The sequence below is a fragment of the Emydura macquarii genome, unplaced genomic scaffold (genome assembly GCF_026122565.2).
Source record: "Emydura macquarii macquarii isolate MOO-44397 ecotype Brisbane River unplaced genomic scaffold, CSIRO-AGI_Emac_v2 contig_3220, whole genome shotgun sequence".
NCBI lineage: Eukaryota > Metazoa > Chordata > Testudines > Chelidae > Emydura > Emydura macquarii.
In genome coordinates this window covers 781,103-797,769 of record NW_027133357.1, presented here as the reverse complement: position 1 = coordinate 797,769, position 16,667 = coordinate 781,103, and the positions used below count along the sequence as shown (strand labels likewise).

Sequence of the window (16,667 nt, the reverse complement as noted above, 5' to 3'; positions counted from 1 at the left end):
ACGGGGGCGGATCCAGCAGTGAGGGAGTGATTGTGTGGGCTTGATGGGAGGGGGAGGTGTCCAGCGAGACCGACAATGGCCGGGATTTGTATCCAGCCCGGAGCAAGTGGGGCTGTCCCAGCAGACTGACCTAGCAGGGATGGTGATCATTCTCTATCAAGCCGTGTGACCTCCCTGGATACTGCAACAACCAGGCAGTTCTAGCGATAGTTACGCCAGGGCAAAGCTTTCCTCTCCCGGCCACGGACGGGCACGCTGAGCGACCATTCTGGCTGGGCCACCCCGAGCCATCAGCTTGCCCAAGGTACGCAGGGGCAGTCAACTGGATGGGACACCTCCAGAGAAGTCAGTTGCTGCAGGAGGTGCTGGCCAGCAGGGGACATTTCTCCCTGGTAGCCAGGACTAACCCCAGGGGAAATGCCCAGCAGGCAGCCCCTGTGCCAGGGAGGCAGCTACTCACTTTTGGTTTTTCTTCCAGAAGTAGCAGGTCATGACAGTCAGCAGGATGGCCGCGCAGGTCCCGGCCGAGATGCCCACCTTGAGCCAGAAATCCATGGTTTTGCAGATGCTGACTTTCTGCTCTGGGAGCGGGACACCCCCGGCGCACAGCTTCGGCTCCCGCCACACGTACGTGGTTCTCTGCAGAGGGCAAAGCAGCCAAGGCCTCCCCTCAGTCCCAGGCAACGTCCCAGGAGTCTGGGGGTGCAGCCAAGCCCTCACCTGCTCAGCATCTTGCTGAAGGGAGCCCCCTGCTTCTGGGGCAAGGGATGCAGCACTTCCATTAGTGCTGGGCTTGCTCTCCGCTCCTTTCAGGTCCCGCTAGACCACTGCCCACCGCCACTCAACAGCTCCACGTTCTCCCTGCCGCCACTTGGATACAAGGGCTGGGAAATGGCACTGATTCCCAGGGGCGTGTGGGAATTTCCCATGGCATTATGGGAGCCTGGCCTCTGCTACAAACCTGCTAGGTTCTCTGAAGACCTGCTGGACTCTCCCAGAAGCCATTGCTTTAGGGCACCATGGAACAGGTGTCTCTGCAATGCTGCGGTACAGACAGTGTGGACGAGGGCACGGCTGCACCTGGGAACAGCATGGCTGGTGCTTCCACTCGTGTTAGCTCAGTTACCAACCATTCGCTTCTCCAGCCAGCTGGACACACCTCTCCCAGCCCACAGCCCGTGGAGACGCGGCGCCATCGCATTGAGACCCTACCTGAATCCCTGTGACGCAGGCGCTGACGATGGCGTGGTAGTCATATGTGGAACAGAGGGGGCAGGCTTCGGGGGTCTCCCACAGGAAGTGGAATGTGCACCCGTCACACGTCCCATCAGGGCATTTGCTATCAGGAGAGGTGAGGAAATGATGCTTACCACTTCGCCAGCAGGCGCCAGCTCCAAAGCCGCTCCTCCCTCCCGGGCAGGGCTGCAGGCTCACTGGGGCGGGGACTTGCTTTGTGTGCAAACCCTGCAGACTCATCCTGGGGCCTGGCAGCCAGGCTGGGCTCTCTCCAGCTTGTGCATCATCCCCAGCGACACAGATTCTGCAGGCCACTTTCTACCATCACGCTCACAGCCTGGCGATGCACCTGGCTGGCTGAGGGCACAATGCAGCCTTGTGTCCTTGGCACGTCGCTTATACGCAAGGCAGGCAAGACCCTGGCTCACTAGCCTATGGCTGGGCTGGCCCCATGGAGATAACTCACTGTAGACCCTCCCTTGAGTCAGCAGCTCAGACGCACTCATCCAGGGAGCCGGTGTGCAGGACCACGTGCAGAGAGGAACAGCCTCTACCCATCACAGTCCCCTGCGGAAGTGGGCCGAGCCATGGGCGAAGCTCCCTGCTGCGACAGCAGACTGGGACAGGCTGGGCCACATTCTGCAAAGCCGGCTCTAGTTTAGTTAAAGAGCCCAGCACAGAAACAGCCTCCCAAATTCTTGTGCGCATCCAGTCAGCTGGCCTGGGAAACAGCGCCCACATCTCCAGGAGCGGCCACTGCGTTTGGCTGGCTCTATTTCCAAGTGCCCAGGCAGGTGCCGAGTACCCACAACTCCAGCAGACGCCAACGGGAGACGTGCTCAGGCCTCCTGAGAAACAGGCCCCAGGCTCTCAGTTTGGCCACCCAAACTCAGCTGCCACCTGTGAAAATGCAGCTGCTTCTACGCGCCGCGAGATCCCAGAGCGGCAGGTTTGGAGAGGAACTGAGAGCTCTGGGCCCAGCATGCAAGAGACACTGCACATTATCCAGGAGCTGGGCTGGAAACACTGATTCCGGTTTGCAGAGCCGGCGCTACGCATAAGCAGATGAAGCAATTGCTTTGGGTCCCGAGCAACTCCAGGGGCCCCAATTAACTATTAGCATGTGTTGTGGGGGCAAAAACATTCCTGCTTAAGGCCCCCAGTGGACTAGCACCGGCACTGCTGGTGAAGGGACCGGAGTAAGATGTGGCACGGTGTGCAGCAGGCATGGGTGGTGCCAGAGGACAAGGGAAGGTTACCAGCCGGGGCCAGGACACTGACAAGCACAGGTCAGGCCCTGAGGGAAGGCAGAGGGCCAGCCCTGCCGTAGCAGAGTGCAGGGGAGCTTGGCTGAGGACTGCGGGAACAGGGCCAGTCTCTGCCAGACGCTGCACAGGGGGCCAGGGAAGGAACCTGCTTCCTCCTTCCTACGGGCATGGCTGGCTGTCCTGTGCAGGGTGAGGAAAGTCCCTTCCACGCCCTCCTATGTCTGCAATCCCAGCCTGGCCCTTCCCCTCCCTTGCAAAGGGATTCTCCTTAAGCAACACCCTGCAGCAAAGGCGGCTGGGATCCAGGCTGGGGGATGCATCTATCCATGGCTTGAAGCTCAGTGTCAGCATGAGGAGAGGGGGAAGCCCCGTGACTGCAGCTCCCAGCACGCAGCACTTCACCTTGAGCCAAGCGGTTGTGCTGCCAGCTGGTTTTCTCAGATATTTTCCACCACTAGCAAGACAGATTCCTCCCCGCCGGGGCGGCGCTAGTGCAGGAAAGGCTCCAGGGGCCAGCCCAGAGCGGGTCTGTATGCCGCACAGTGGCTGAAGTACCGGCACCTCGGCTACACCAGGGCTCCCACGTGTGGGGCTACACGACCGGGAGCAGTGCTCCTGCGGGCTTTTCAGAAAGGTCTCAGACCGCAGGCTGAGGGCAGGAGCAGCTGTCTGTCTAGACACCTGCCTGTTGGACATCGCTCTCCACCAGCTGGCAAGCTGCCACTGCAAGCCATCACTGGGAACGCTCTGGGCACCCTAACCAATCAATACACTCTGCAGCAAACAGGTCCAGCCGGGGAGCATAGGAGCCCCTCCAGCACGCTACTCCTCTCTGAGCTGTTCTGCCTCCCGGACTGAGCCTGTGAGCCCTCCAGAGAGAGGCGCGGGCCCGAAGCACAGGTGCTTACCTTGGCACAGACAGGGCTCCGGAGCCTGTCTTCAGGAGGTCACATCGCAGGCGGATGGCCGTGGCCCGCCCAGAGCTGCAGGACTGGGTCACATCATTGGACCTGCAGGTTAGGCAAACGCACCGCGCTTAGCACGGCTTCTGATCTAGTCCTAACGCTCAGCGTGGTCCCGCCACGCAGCTCCAAGAACTCACAAGGCAGGTCCTGATTGGACCTGGCCTACGAACCAGGGCACAAGGCAGGGGTGGGAAGCAAGATCCTCGCACCCAAACCCCCCAGGCCTGGGCACTAGCCCAAGTGGACCGTGGAGACGACTGTCGCTCTCTTGGATGGGGAAAGAGAGCTCCTAGACTGCGCTCTGAGGGCCTGGCAAAGGCGCCGGGTGGAACTGGCCGCAGCTCTCTGTGACTGGGAGACGCGCTGGGCAATGGTGTGCATGGGACCAGGGCACCCAGACGCAAGTGAACTGGTGCCTGCCTCCCTACATTTGATGGCCCCGTTACCTGTAGAAGAAGATCACATCGGGCACTCCCACGTTCTCGGGGGCAAAGAGCTCTGGCGGGGAGGTGATGTTGTCCAGGGTCGTTTCTGTCGTCACACCTGAAATGACACCCAAGCCGACGAGGATCCTAGCGTCAAGCGGCTCCTGCCCTGCTCCCAGCGCTCACCTTGGCCATGCACGGTGGGCCGCAGGGCAGCAGGACGGGCTCCCGGCAGCGGAAGAGAGAGATGCGCAGGGTGCAAGCAGAGGGCTGGTATCTCTGCCTGCCTCCCCTGCGCACGCGCCCTGGACCAGTGAGCCATGCCAGACTGGTGCGTGAGCGCCAGGACCACCCTCTGCAGGTGACGCTCTGCCCCAGTAAAACCGCTGCAACCCCCTACCCGCAGCGATGCCCGTCACACAGCACCAGGGGTGCCAGGTTCTCAGAGGCAGCAGGAGCCACCCCATGCTGCTGGCAGTGCAGGAGCCCGCCCCTCGAGCCCCAGGTACAGGCTGGTGGGTGCTGCGTGCCCAATCTCTGCATGCAGGCACGGGGAGGAAGGAGGAGGGACGGGAGCTCCTTGCTCCTTCTGCCCTGCGGGGGCTGAGCGTTTTCTGGCTCTGACGCTGCCGAGCCAGAGGAGCTCACTCACCCTGGGCTGTAACTGTGGTTCTTCCAGATGTGTCCCTCTAGAGGTGCCCCGCTTTAGGTGCACCTGTGCCCCACACGCCCCAGATCAGAGATTTTGGGTAGCAGTGTCCGTTTGGCCCGCACACGCGCCCTCTCCACCTCATGCCCTGCACTGGGGCTGTGTAGCGCAGCGTGGGCTGCTCAGTTCCTTCTCTGCCACAGAGCCCACTGCAAAGAACCCCAGGGCAGCGAGGAGGAGGGCGGCCAGTGGAGCAGCCATAGGGACACATCTTGAAGACCTACAGTTACAGCACACAGCGAGTAACCGTCTCTTCTTCAGTAGCGCCCTATGGCTGCTCCACCCTAGGGCACTCTGCAGCTGTGTCCCTTGGGGCGGGGTGGGCTTCAGAGTCGAGTCTCGGATGAGGAAAAAACAGGAAACCAAAGACGACACCGATCGCTGAGTTGTGAGTGACTGTGTAATGTACAGCGAAGGGATGAACAAGTCGCGCCTCCCTGCGTTTCTGTGACCGGAACGCTCTTGAGGAAGGCTGTGGAAGTGGACAGGGATCTTGTGGAGTGAGTTTGCACTCGGGAGGGAGGCTGAAGACGTTAGGAGTAGGTAACGCAGCTCAAAATTCATCTAGAGACTCTTTGCTTGGAGACTGGGGGTTCCTTCATTCTGTCCGCAATGGAGAGAAATAATCTGGGCGATTTCCTGAAGGGCTTAGTCCGACCTAAATAAAAGGCTAGTGCCCTCCTGGCACCGAGTGTGTGTCATGACGCATCTCTTTTGCCCCCCTGTGGTTTGGTAAGGTCTGAGGCCTTTTTAGCAAGCAGCAGCCAAGAGCTAAGCAGCAGAGTCACATCCTCACATTCCATCGAAACAATGTAACCCCAGGCTGTTAAGAAGGCAGGCCTGTCCTCAGAGTACTCACCACCACCAGGTAAAGAAACAGATCTTAAGATGTTTAAAGAAAACTTCGTCTGATAACATTCTGTCTGGCAAGGAACCACTTATCAACAGGTGTGATTGTGAAATCTACACTTCTTTACTGTTTTGCCTTTATGGTCCCTACTTCTCTGCTGTTTATCTGTATGGCCTCTGCCTGAGTCTTTAATTGCTTCTGTCTGTTGCATAACTAATTTTGCAAGATGTAAATTAACTAAGGTGGTGGAGTATGATTGGTTAAAAAAAAGTTTCGTAATGGGCTAGTTGGTGAAAAATACTGTTTTGTAGTACTTCAGTTTAAAATGATTGGTTAAGGAATAGCTAAGCAGGACTCAAGTTTAGCTATATAACCTGGAGTCCAAAAGGAAGTTCTCTGGAACTTAACTCCAGGACACAGCCCAAGATGAGAGCTGCCAGACCTCAACACCCTGCCAACCATCAATCCAGAAGCTGGAGCCCCGGACAACCTGATCATGTCCAGCCACCAGGAAAAGTTCATCTGCCTTAGTGGGAGTGATGAGCATCATATGCTTAGCGTGTGTATTCTGTTTTGGTAACTGTTAATAAACAGAGGTTGAGGCTATTATTGTGTAAGGCTCCTTCACTGGCCCAGCAAACCCGCAGAAGATTAAATCCTGATTCCTAGGAACTGGGTGTGGGTAGGTGCCTTTTGTCCGGATCACTTGGAACTGGGAAGGGGTGGAGATGCCTAAATTAACCTGCTTACGCCTCGAAATCATGGAAGGGTAAAGATGGTGTGTCCTAGAGGGTGCAGGTAACAGGTTAGAAAAGAAAACGAAGGTGGATGAGTACGTTTATGTGAAAGTCTGAAGATATTTTCAGTAGGAACTTGGAATGTGGGCGTAGCGTGACCTTGTCCTTCAAAAAGACTGTAAGGGGAGAGGGTAATGCCTTCAGAGCCCCAATTACCCCCACTCTTCAAGTAGAAGTATTGGCTGCTAGAAGGCAGTTTTCAGAGACAGGTATAGAAGGGAGCAGGCAGCTCTGGGTTGGAAGGGAGGTCTAGTTAGACACCTAAGTACAAAGCTGAGGTCTCATGCTGGTGTGGGAAATTTGATTTGTGGGAAGATTTGATGAATCTTCCTGTTGTGGGATGGGCAAAACCAGAAAACCCCTCCATCGTATGACGGAAGGCCAGAGCAGCTGCAAGGTGTGCCTTCATGGATCTTAAAGATAAGCCTGACCTTTTGAGCTCTAGGATGTAATCTAGTACAAATGATAGCAGAGAGGATGCAGGCAAAATGTGCTTTGAGTAACACCAGTGTTTTAATCCATGTGACATGAGCAGTTTGTTTCCTGCTATGGAACAGCAGTCTTTACGTCCTCAGTACAGATTGTTTCTAACCCCATGCACCATCTAATCAGCCGTGCCTTAAGCCGGAGAACCCGGAGATACGGGAAATGAATTTGACCGGCATCCTGAGAGAGGAGATGAGGAACCGGCTGGAGAGAGATTGGTTGACAAACAGTGAGCTGAGTGAGGTAAGGAAATCATGTTTGTCTTGGCCACTTGGGAACTACGAGAATAACCTTGGCTTTTTCCTTCTTTATCTTGATCAGCACCTTGGGGGATATTGGGGGAACTGGTGAAAATGCATCCAAGAGACCTCTGTCCCCATGGAAGAGAAAGGCATCTCCCAGAGAGGGGTGACCCAGATCTGGAGAAGAACTGGGAGCATTTCTTGTTCTTAGCTATGATGAACAGATCTACCTGTGGAAGAACCCAGTGCAGAAACAGGCGGTGGAGTACTCACTCCCCCTTGATGCTGCTTTCAGTAAAACATACATGACATGGTGTCCATCATGATCTGTATGAGTTTGCCCCTGATCAGTGGGAGGAAATGAATACAGGCATTTCTGACTGCTCTGAGTTCCAGCAAGTTGATGTGGACTAGAGAGGAGACCACCTGCCTTGAATAGTGTGGCTGTCCAGACAGGCTCCCCATCTCAATAGGGATGCGTCCATTGTTATTGCTGATAATGGGGGTGGTTGAGCAAAGGGGACCCCTGCGCAAACATTGTGGGGGTTCTTCCACTATTCAAGGGACTTTGTGACTACTCAGGGCATCGAGAATAGTTTAAGCCTCGTTCTCTTGGTGAGCAGACAGCTCTGAGCCACCCTTGAAGGCAGCGCATGTGAAATCTTGCACTATTTATTACAAAGGTGCCTGCCACCATGTGTCCCAGGAGCTGGAGACAGGTCCTGGCCGATGTCTGAGGGCTGACTGGGACTGTAGAGACTAAATTGACCAAGGCATTGAACCTGTGTGAGGGGAGGGATGCTTTGGCTGTTACTCCATCGAGGCAGGCTCCTGTGAACTCCAGATGTTACAATCATACAATCATAGAAGATTAGAGTTGGAAGGGACCTCAGGAGGTCATCTAGTCCAACCCCCTGCTCAAAGCAGGACTAACCTCAGCTAAATCATCCCAGCCAGGGCTTTGTCAAGCCGCAGCTTAAAAACCTCTAAAGATGGAGATTACACCACCTCCCTAGGTAACCCATCCCAGTGCTTCACCACCCGCCTAGTGAAAAACGTTTTCCTAATGTCCAACCTAGACCTCCCGCCCTGCAACTTGAGACCACTGCTCCTTGTTCTGTCTACTACCACTGAGAACAGCCTAGCCCCATACTCCCTGGAACCCCCTTTCAGGTAGTTAAAGGCTGCTATCAAATCCTCCCTCATTCTTCTCTTCTGCAGGCTAAACAAACCTAGTTCCCTCAGCATCAGACTGTGGGGCTGGAGCGGCAGGTAAGTGTGGGGGGGGGGCAGGGAGGGCGCGCCAGGCTGGCCCTTCGCGACAGGTGGGAGCGGGGGGCACAGGAGGCTCTGAGGGGAGCCCCTCAACCCCTCCGCCCCATGCATTGTGAAGGGCCGGCCCAGCCCCTTCCCCAGGCCGGGTGGATGAGGCCGCCCCATCCAAGCTGGCGCCAGGCTGCAGTGGGAGAGGAGGGCGCTATGCACCAGGTAAGTGCAGGGGGGGGGAGCGGAGAAGCCAAGCCTGCATTTGAGCCCCCCCTGCACCTCATGCTGCCCCCCTCCCTCCACAGGTACAGACCCCCCCTCCCCGGGGCAGCTGGAGGATGGCACCGGGACCCCTTCTGCCCTGCGCAGGGGCATGGGGCCCGGGAGGAGAACAAATGTAGGCTTGGCCCCCGGGCACCGGAGACCCTCCATACACCACTGGGAGGGAGATAAAACGGACAGAGCATCCCGTTGAAATAACTTCCAACACCCATTTGTCCGCAGTGATCTGCTCCCAGCTCTGATGAAAACGAGCAAGGTGGACGCGCGGATTGTCATGGCAGATAAGAATGGGAGTGGTAACTCGGGCCATCGGCCATCCCATCAGTGCTGATGTGTAGAGGCTGTGGGTTGTGCACTCAATGCCTGCGAGGAATCTTGTGCTGGGGTTCATAATGCCTCTGGCAGGTGGGAAATTGGGTAGGCCGACATCTCCGCGCCGTCTGGGACTTACTGAACCTTCTTTTTTGTGCAGGGGTGTAAATTCCCAGAGAGCACAAGATGGCTCTGGGGTCTTTTAAGGTGTGGAGGGATTTGTCAATTTTCTCATGGAAGGTCACTGACAGTAGTTTGGACTTCCATCAGAAAACCCAAGAGCTGAAGCCAGGAAGCCCTCCTCATGACCACCATCATGGAGATGGAACAAGCGCCTATGTCAGCGGTGTCCAGAGAAGCCTGTAGGGATGTGCTTGCAAGCAGTTGGCCCTCAGCAATGACCACCTGAAATTACTCCCACTGGTCCATTGGAAGATGCTCAATAAAGGCATTTAACTTGGAGCAATTAGTATGGCTATGCTTCACCATGAGGGCCTGGTAACTGGTGATCCTAAATTGAGAGATAGCCGATGAATATGATTTACGGCCAAATAAATCAAGACACTTAAAATCTCTGTCACATAGCATCGATTTAGTGTAGTGCTGGCTGCCACCTTCATTCACGGCATCAACCACGAGGGAGTTTGGGGATGGATGTGAAAATTAAAAGGCTGAGTCCTTGGAGGGAACATAGTATTTTGTGTCCACTCTCTTACCGGTGGGTGGTATCATGGCTGGGTTATGCCGTGTTATTTTTGTTGGGTCCACCAAGGCCGCATTAATGGGTAGTGCGACGCAGGCAGATGAGGTGATGTGCAGGATGTCAAGTAGCTTATGCTGTGACTTCTTAACCTCCTCTAGCGGGATTTACAAGGAGCCTGCTACCCTTTTAATAAGGTCCTGAAACTGTTTAAAATCATCAGCCAGGGATGGTGGAGGAGGCACGACAGCTTCGTCGGGGGAGGGTGAAGAAATGTTGTTCGTAAGGATTAATCTTTGTCCAGTCTCGCTTCCTGTTCCTCAAAGGTCTCCTCTTGTGGATCAGGAGCCCTACAAAGAGAAGCTGGTGGGAACTGTCTTCTCTTCTCCTGGCGAGAAGCACTAGGAACCCTTGAAAATTGCTGACGATAAGCTGCTCAAGGGTCCCAGCATGGAAGGGGGCACCCAAGGGTGCCCGGATCATCTGGGTGCGGCTCGTCTCTCACGAGGGTAAGCGAGTTCCGTAGAGGTCTCAGGATGTTAGGCTCCTTGATAGTGGAAAGGAAAGCCTTGGACAGAGATGTGGGAGACTGATGAAAAATCCCTATCGTTGCCTTCCTTTTCATCGCTGGGCAGAGCCGTCATGGAAGGGGAGACTCCATAGGTATCATGTGCATCTCTGAGGAATGAGAGGTGGTTGGTACCCGGAATATGTCGGTGCTAAGCAGGGGAGATTCAGGCGTTTCTGAAACAACCGAGTCCCTAGAAAAATGAAACTCCCGTGGTACCGGGAGAGTGAGTAGTACCAGTGAAATGAGATATGCAGAGGCGGCTGTGCCAGAAGATGCCAATGGTACCAGAAGTCTCATGTGCTCTGATGAATGACCAGCAGGTGTTGGTCAGGTCTTTTGCAGAGTCGAAGTATTAGGTACCGAGGCACTCGGGGACTCTGCCAGTACTGGCTCAGAAGAGCTGGTCGTCTCTCTACCACTCTGTTCGCTCAACGGTACTGATTTTCTAGAGCCTGAACTCTTAGAGTCCTTCGGCTTGCTGGTGCTGATGGTACCTGAGGAGCCTGCAGCCTCATGCGTACCAAGCCGGAGATCGGAGGGTATCAAGGTGGATGATCTGGTCAAGGACGGTCACTTTGTGGCAGATTCTCCACCCAGGGAACTTGAAACCCGCTGCCTAGAGACTTTTTGGGAGGATTGCAGCAATTTCCTCTTCGAAGCTCTAGGGGAACGTCATGCCAAGGAAGCTGATGTGGTTGGCCTGGTCGGGGACCCTGGTACAAGGGGAGTCTCTGGGCTGGGATCAGAGCTTCACTATAAGGAGACGCGGTTTTAGTTCCCGGTTCTTTCTGGCCCTTGAGCTCAGCTTGAGGCAGAAATGACACTTGTGACGAACACATGACTGCCAAGACAGCGTACACGGCAGGAATGTCTGTCACTGACCGGGATAGCCTCTCGGCATGAAAGGCAACGTTTAAACCTGGGGAAACTGGGCACACTCTTCCTGGGTTTCCAGTCCTCCGAGGTGCAAAAATAAAGGAAAAAATAGGTGGACGAGCAACAGCCGCTATCCTAATAAGAAAAGGCTGGGAAGCAACCGAGGGTGGTTGTGTCACACAGCGCTATATAGCGCAGGAGGCAGGAAGGGCACATATGCAGGCCGAATGGACGCTGCTACCGAAAATCTCTGCTCTTAGAGTTCAAGTGAACCTAGAATGGGGCACCCGCAGGGACACTCCTCGAAACAGCAGCAGCGGGTCCGCAGCCTTATACCTAGAACGTGCCTCTCAGCGGAACAGAGCAGGAGGTCGGCTTCCAGACGCCGGGCCTAGCACAGAGGCTGCGAGCACAATCCTCCCCTGCCGAGTGGGTCACTGACCCCAGTGCAACCTGCCACCCAGCCTCATTTCTCCACCCACAGCAGTGGCTGCAGGTCACCCTGCTGGGCCGAGGTGCAGGACAGGGCAGGCTCATGCCCAGAAAGGCCTTGGCCCGGGGGAAGCGGCACGTACCTACGAAGCGGTCAGCCAGGCTCACGGGCTGGGAGGACACCACCGTCTTGTAGCCCACTACGTCAGAGGGGACGATGATGGACTGGCACACGTAGGAGGTAACCGATTTCGAGAACTCTGCCTCCCTGTCGGGCACCCGGATGTCGGTGACGTTGTCCATACAGGTGGCCATCTTCCTGCCCTGGAGCGAAGGAGCAAAGCACAGTCAGCCACAGCCCGGCGCCAGTGTCTGCTTTGTGGGGGAGAGGGATGGGAGGGGAGGGCAGAGCACACTGGCTCAAGCCACGTGTGATGCCAGGATTCAAGGCGTCCGGCTCCCACAACACTTCTCAACCCAGACCTGCGAGACCCTGTTTCTGTCCTGGGCCTCTCCAGGGCTGCAGCAGCCGGTGTGGAAACGTGGGGCTGTGGAGATCTCTAGGTAAAACTCCACTCGCTAAGACCTGGTCTGACCAGCAAACTCATCCCGCTTGTGTGCTCGGCTACCCAGAACCGAACCAATTTTAAATGAAAGATGTGTCTGTCCATGGCGCCACCTAGTGCCCCTGGGAGAATTGACACCTGCAGAGAGCCCACATGTCCTGTCTCGTGTGCCTGGCATGGTGCCTACCAGCCCTGTACAGGGTGAATTTCACTCCAAACAATTCATTACAGGGCCACAAGAGTTTGGCCATCAGGAGACAAAATAAAGATCTGCTTCATTCTCAATCAATCATGCTGTGTTGCTGCACGCTGGCGATTACTACCCCTGCACACCAGTGGTGGCTGCATCTCAGTGGTGCTAAATGTCTGTATTTTGCAAAGGGCTTTGGGAACCTTCAGTTCATACCAAAAGATGGGGGGAGGGGGAACTGAGACTGGATCTATTAATGAGGATTCTCAATATCCTAGTAAAGAGGAGAGGATAGAAGTTGATAAAGTAGAGGTAAGAACTGAAGAGAAACAGTCAAATGAGAGTCCCTTCACTTTCATCACATAATGGCAGACAGCTAAAAAGAAGTGCCTGTATACACATGCTAGAAGTTTAAATATGAAGATGGGTGAACTAGTGTGCCTAGTATTAAATGAGGATATTCATATAACACGCATCCCAAAAATTTGGTGGAACAATGATAATCAATGGGACACACTAATATCAAGGTACAAAATATATAGGAATGACAGAGTGGGTTGTGTTGGTGGGGGAGTGGCACTATCTGTCAAAGAGACAACTAGAGGAAAAAATCTTAAGTGAATCAAACTGTGTCATAGACTCTATGGATAGAAATGTCATGACTGAACAACAAGAGCATAGCAGTGGGAATATATTACCGACCACCTGCCCTGGACAGTGAGGGTGACTGTAAAATGCTCCAGGAGATGAGAGGCGCTATCCAAATAGAAAATTCAGTAATAAGGGGGGATTTCAACAATCCCCATATTGACTGGGTACATGTCACCTCAGGACAGGATGCAGAGATAAAGTTTCTAGATACCATTAATGACTGCTTCTTGGAGCAGCTAGGCCTGGAACCCACAAGGGGAGAGAGGCAGTTCTTCATTTAGTCTTAAGTAGAGCACAGGATCAGGCCCAGAAAGATAAATATATCTGAACCGCCCAGTAATAGCGATCAAACTATAATTAAATGTAACATCCTTGTGGGGGGAGAAGGGGATACCAAAGAAGCCCACCACAGTAGCATTTAACTTAAAAAAGGGGAACTACACAAAAATGAGGAAGCTAGTTAAATGGAAATTAAAAGGAATAGTCACAAAAGTGAAATGCCTGCAAGCTACATGGGAACTTTTTAAAAACACCATAATGGAAGCTCATATTAAATGTATACCCCAAAGAAAAAAACATAGTAAGAGAACCAAAAAAGTGCCACCCTGACTAAACAATAAAGTAAAAAGTGGTTAGAGGCAAAAAAGCATCCTTCAAAAATTGGAAGTGAAATCCTACTGAGGAAAATAAAAAGGAACATAAATTCTGGTAAGTCAAGTATAATTTGGAAGGGCAAAAAAGAATCTGAAGAGCAACTAACAAAAGACTCCAAAAACTAACAGCAATGTTTTTTTTGAGTGCATCAGAAGCAGGAAGCCTGACACACAATCAGTGGGGTCACTGGACGATCGAAGTACTAAAGAAACACTCAAGGAAGACAAGGCTGTTGTGGAGAAGCTAGGTGAATTCTTTGCATTGGATGTGAGGAAGATTCCCACACCTGAGCCATTTTTTTAGGTGACAAATCTCAGGAACTCTCCCAGATTGAGGTGTCAGTAGAGGAGGTTTTGGAACAAATTGATAAATTAAACAGTAATAAGTCACCAGGCCCAGATGGTATCCACCCAAGAGTTCTGAAGGAACTCACATATGAAATTGCAGAACTACTAACCGAGGTATGTAACCTATTGCTTAAATACCAGGTATTTAATTCTGTACCAGGTAACTGTAGGATAGCTAATGTAACAATAACTTTTTTAAAAAGCTCCAGAGGCGACCCTTGCAATTACATGCCAGTAAGCCTACCTCCAGTATCAGGCAAATTAGTTGAAGCTAGAGTAAATAACAGAATTATCAGACACATAGATAAATACAATTTGTTGGGGAAGAGTCAACACGGCTATTGTAGAGGGAAATCACGCCGGGCCAATCTGTTCAAATTCTTTGAGGGTGTCAACAAGTACGTGGACAAGGGTGATCCAATGGATATAGTGTACGTGGACTTTCAGAAAGCCTCTAACAAGGTCCCTCACCAAAGGCAAAGTAAGTGCTCATGGGATAAGAGGGAAGGTCCTCTCCTGGATCAGTAACTGGGTAAAAGTTAGGAAACAAAGGGTAGGAATAAATGGTCAGTTTTCACAATGGAGAGAGCTAAATAGAGTTGTCCCCTAAGGATTTGTATTGGGATCAGTGCAGTGTATCTATCAAAGATTTGGAAAAAGGAATAAAGGTGGCAAAATCTGCAGATAATACAAAGTTACTCAGATAGTTAACTCCAAAGCAGCCTGTGAAGAGTTACAAAGGGATCTCACCAAACTGGGTGACTGGGCAACAAAATGCCAGATGAAATTCAGTGTTGATAACAGCATAGTACTGCACATTGGAAAACACGATCCCAACTATACACAAAAAATGATGAGATCTAAACGAGCTGTTACCACTCAAGAACTCCCGTCTCAGGCTGCAGGGAAAGGGATAGATAAGATGACACTAAATATCAAAATGCCACTATATAAATCAGAGGATCCTGGGCACTCACCTGGTTCCCACACAGGCTGATGTTGAAGTGATGGAAATATTTCAGCCCCTTGGAGGTGAAACTTGGCCCGCCAGCGAAGGACGTGCTGTTGGCCAGGGCTGAGAACTCGTAATCCAGGGTCCTGCCGTCTTTGTCCAGCGAGAAGCGGCAGTCGTTGTAGCACAGCGAATGGATCTGAGGGGAGGAACGTGACAGTCAGCCAGCGTGAGCCCTTCCAGAGTGTGCTGAACAGCTGCTGCCAACTCCGGGCACCCTCAAGGCCCAGCCCAGCTGGAGGGGAATCTGGAGAGAGGCTTTCGGGAGTCGCTACTCTAAGGGGCATCTGCAGGAAAACAGGATCTTATTTTGTAAAGTTTCATCGGCTTCTGCTGCGTATTCCCCATGGCCAGTCCAAGTCACTGGCCTCTCCAAGGGCACGGCCGTAACTGTGGCTGTGCAGGGAGAGAGCTGTACTAACAATAGTAAATAACCTGGAGATTGTAAAGCCAGAAGAGACCATCAGCTCAAACTAGATAGACTAGATTAAATGAGGGCATGCTGGCTCTTACTGAGCCCCCTTCACTCACCCTTTTCAAAGCACTCTACAAAGGCATGATCCCTCGTTACAGATGGGGAAACTGAGGCACAGGGAGGGGCGGTGACTTGCCCACGGTCACCCAGCAGGCCAGTGGCAGAACCAGGAAGGAACCACCAGCTGTGGTTTCCTCAGAAGGATATTTTAGTAAAACATCCAGTGTCTCTGTGTAGGTCCTGATCTCACAGCCTTTGCCCGTGCGGACGTGCTGCCGGCCCAGTGGGATCAACACAGGCACAGGGCCTGCAGCCCTGAGCGCTCAGGATGGGACGGCAGCTTTGGCTGAACTGTGAAGGCAGAGGGAGCAGGGTGAGAGCAGAGCTTTGTGTATACCCAGCCTCCTGTCAGAGCGGCCTTAAGCGACTTAGCTGCGCATCAGCCAAGCCCTATCAAATCTAAGCCCCCGCACGGGGAACCTGCTTGGTTGCGGCGTTCCAGGGCATTTCCACACGCAGCAAGAGGCAGCAGTGTCCCTGGACCCACTGAAGGATGTGGGCATTTCTACAGGGACGTCTCAGGTAATTTATCCATCTGCTTAAGCTACTTACCTGGCCCCTGCTACTGTTATCTGGGCAGCTCAGAATCCGTACCCTATTTACCACGGCACGGCCGGGCCAGGCCATTGTTCCCCTATTATAGACTGAGGCCCAGAAAGGCCAAGGTCACGCACGGAGCCTCCGGCAGAGCAGGGGACTGAACCCAAGTCTCCCCACTAAGCACTGGGCCATGGGCATAGTGTACACGTTGCCTCACTTGCCATGCGGCTTAGGTGGCAATGAAGCAGTTTTATCTAGGGACGTGCGCGCTCGCCTTGTGTCACTCTGAGCCCAGCTCAGCACTACGGGCTCCGAAATTCCACCCACCTCATACGTCACAGGAGCTAAGTGCAAGGTAGGAAAAACTGGAGGGGGAAATTCTAAAGAAAAAATTGGGCTGGGAGTTGCGTCAGTTCTACGCTCGGATAAGTCTTAAATTGCTGGATTTATCAGTGCAATTTGGCCAGGCATCTATAACCGGTCCAGGACAATTGCAGCGTGGCCAGCAGATCGTTCCAGGAATGATACGTCCAGGCCGTGCGTGGTGCCCCTGCCCAGGCAGCCGGCTGCCTTAGCCCTTCTGGTAGCCGCAGAGAACCTACGTGTCCAGCAGCCCCAGAAAAAAATCCCCTTTGAATTCATGACAAGCCTAACCCTGCCCCTTCGTACTGAGGGACACGCCGCCCCTGGCATGGCAGCCAGCATTCCAGGCAGGAGAGCGGGTTTCCCACAGTTCAGGATCACACTTTACAAAC

The 16,667-nt window shown here is 53.4% G+C and overlaps 1 protein-coding gene across 2 annotated transcripts in view; it reads right to left on the bottom strand.

Annotated features, from left to right (window-relative positions):
• ELAPOR1 (endosome-lysosome associated apoptosis and autophagy regulator 1) overlaps positions 1–16,667 on the bottom strand; it is a 67,848-nt gene that overhangs the window by 1,541 nt on the left and 49,640 nt on the right. For both annotated transcript variants that reach the window (XM_067531583.1, XM_067531582.1), the window contains exons 15-20: positions 14,803–14,976; positions 11,561–11,741; positions 3,916–4,012; positions 3,413–3,514; positions 1,213–1,339; positions 461–639 (exon numbers count right to left, since the gene is read on the bottom strand). In XM_067531583.1, the coding sequence (XP_067387684.1) occupies positions 461–639; positions 1,213–1,339; positions 3,413–3,514; positions 3,916–4,012; positions 11,561–11,741; positions 14,803–14,976 (860 nt within the window). The remainder of the gene's footprint in view (positions 1–460; positions 640–1,212; positions 1,340–3,412; positions 3,515–3,915; positions 4,013–11,560; positions 11,742–14,802; positions 14,977–16,667) is intronic.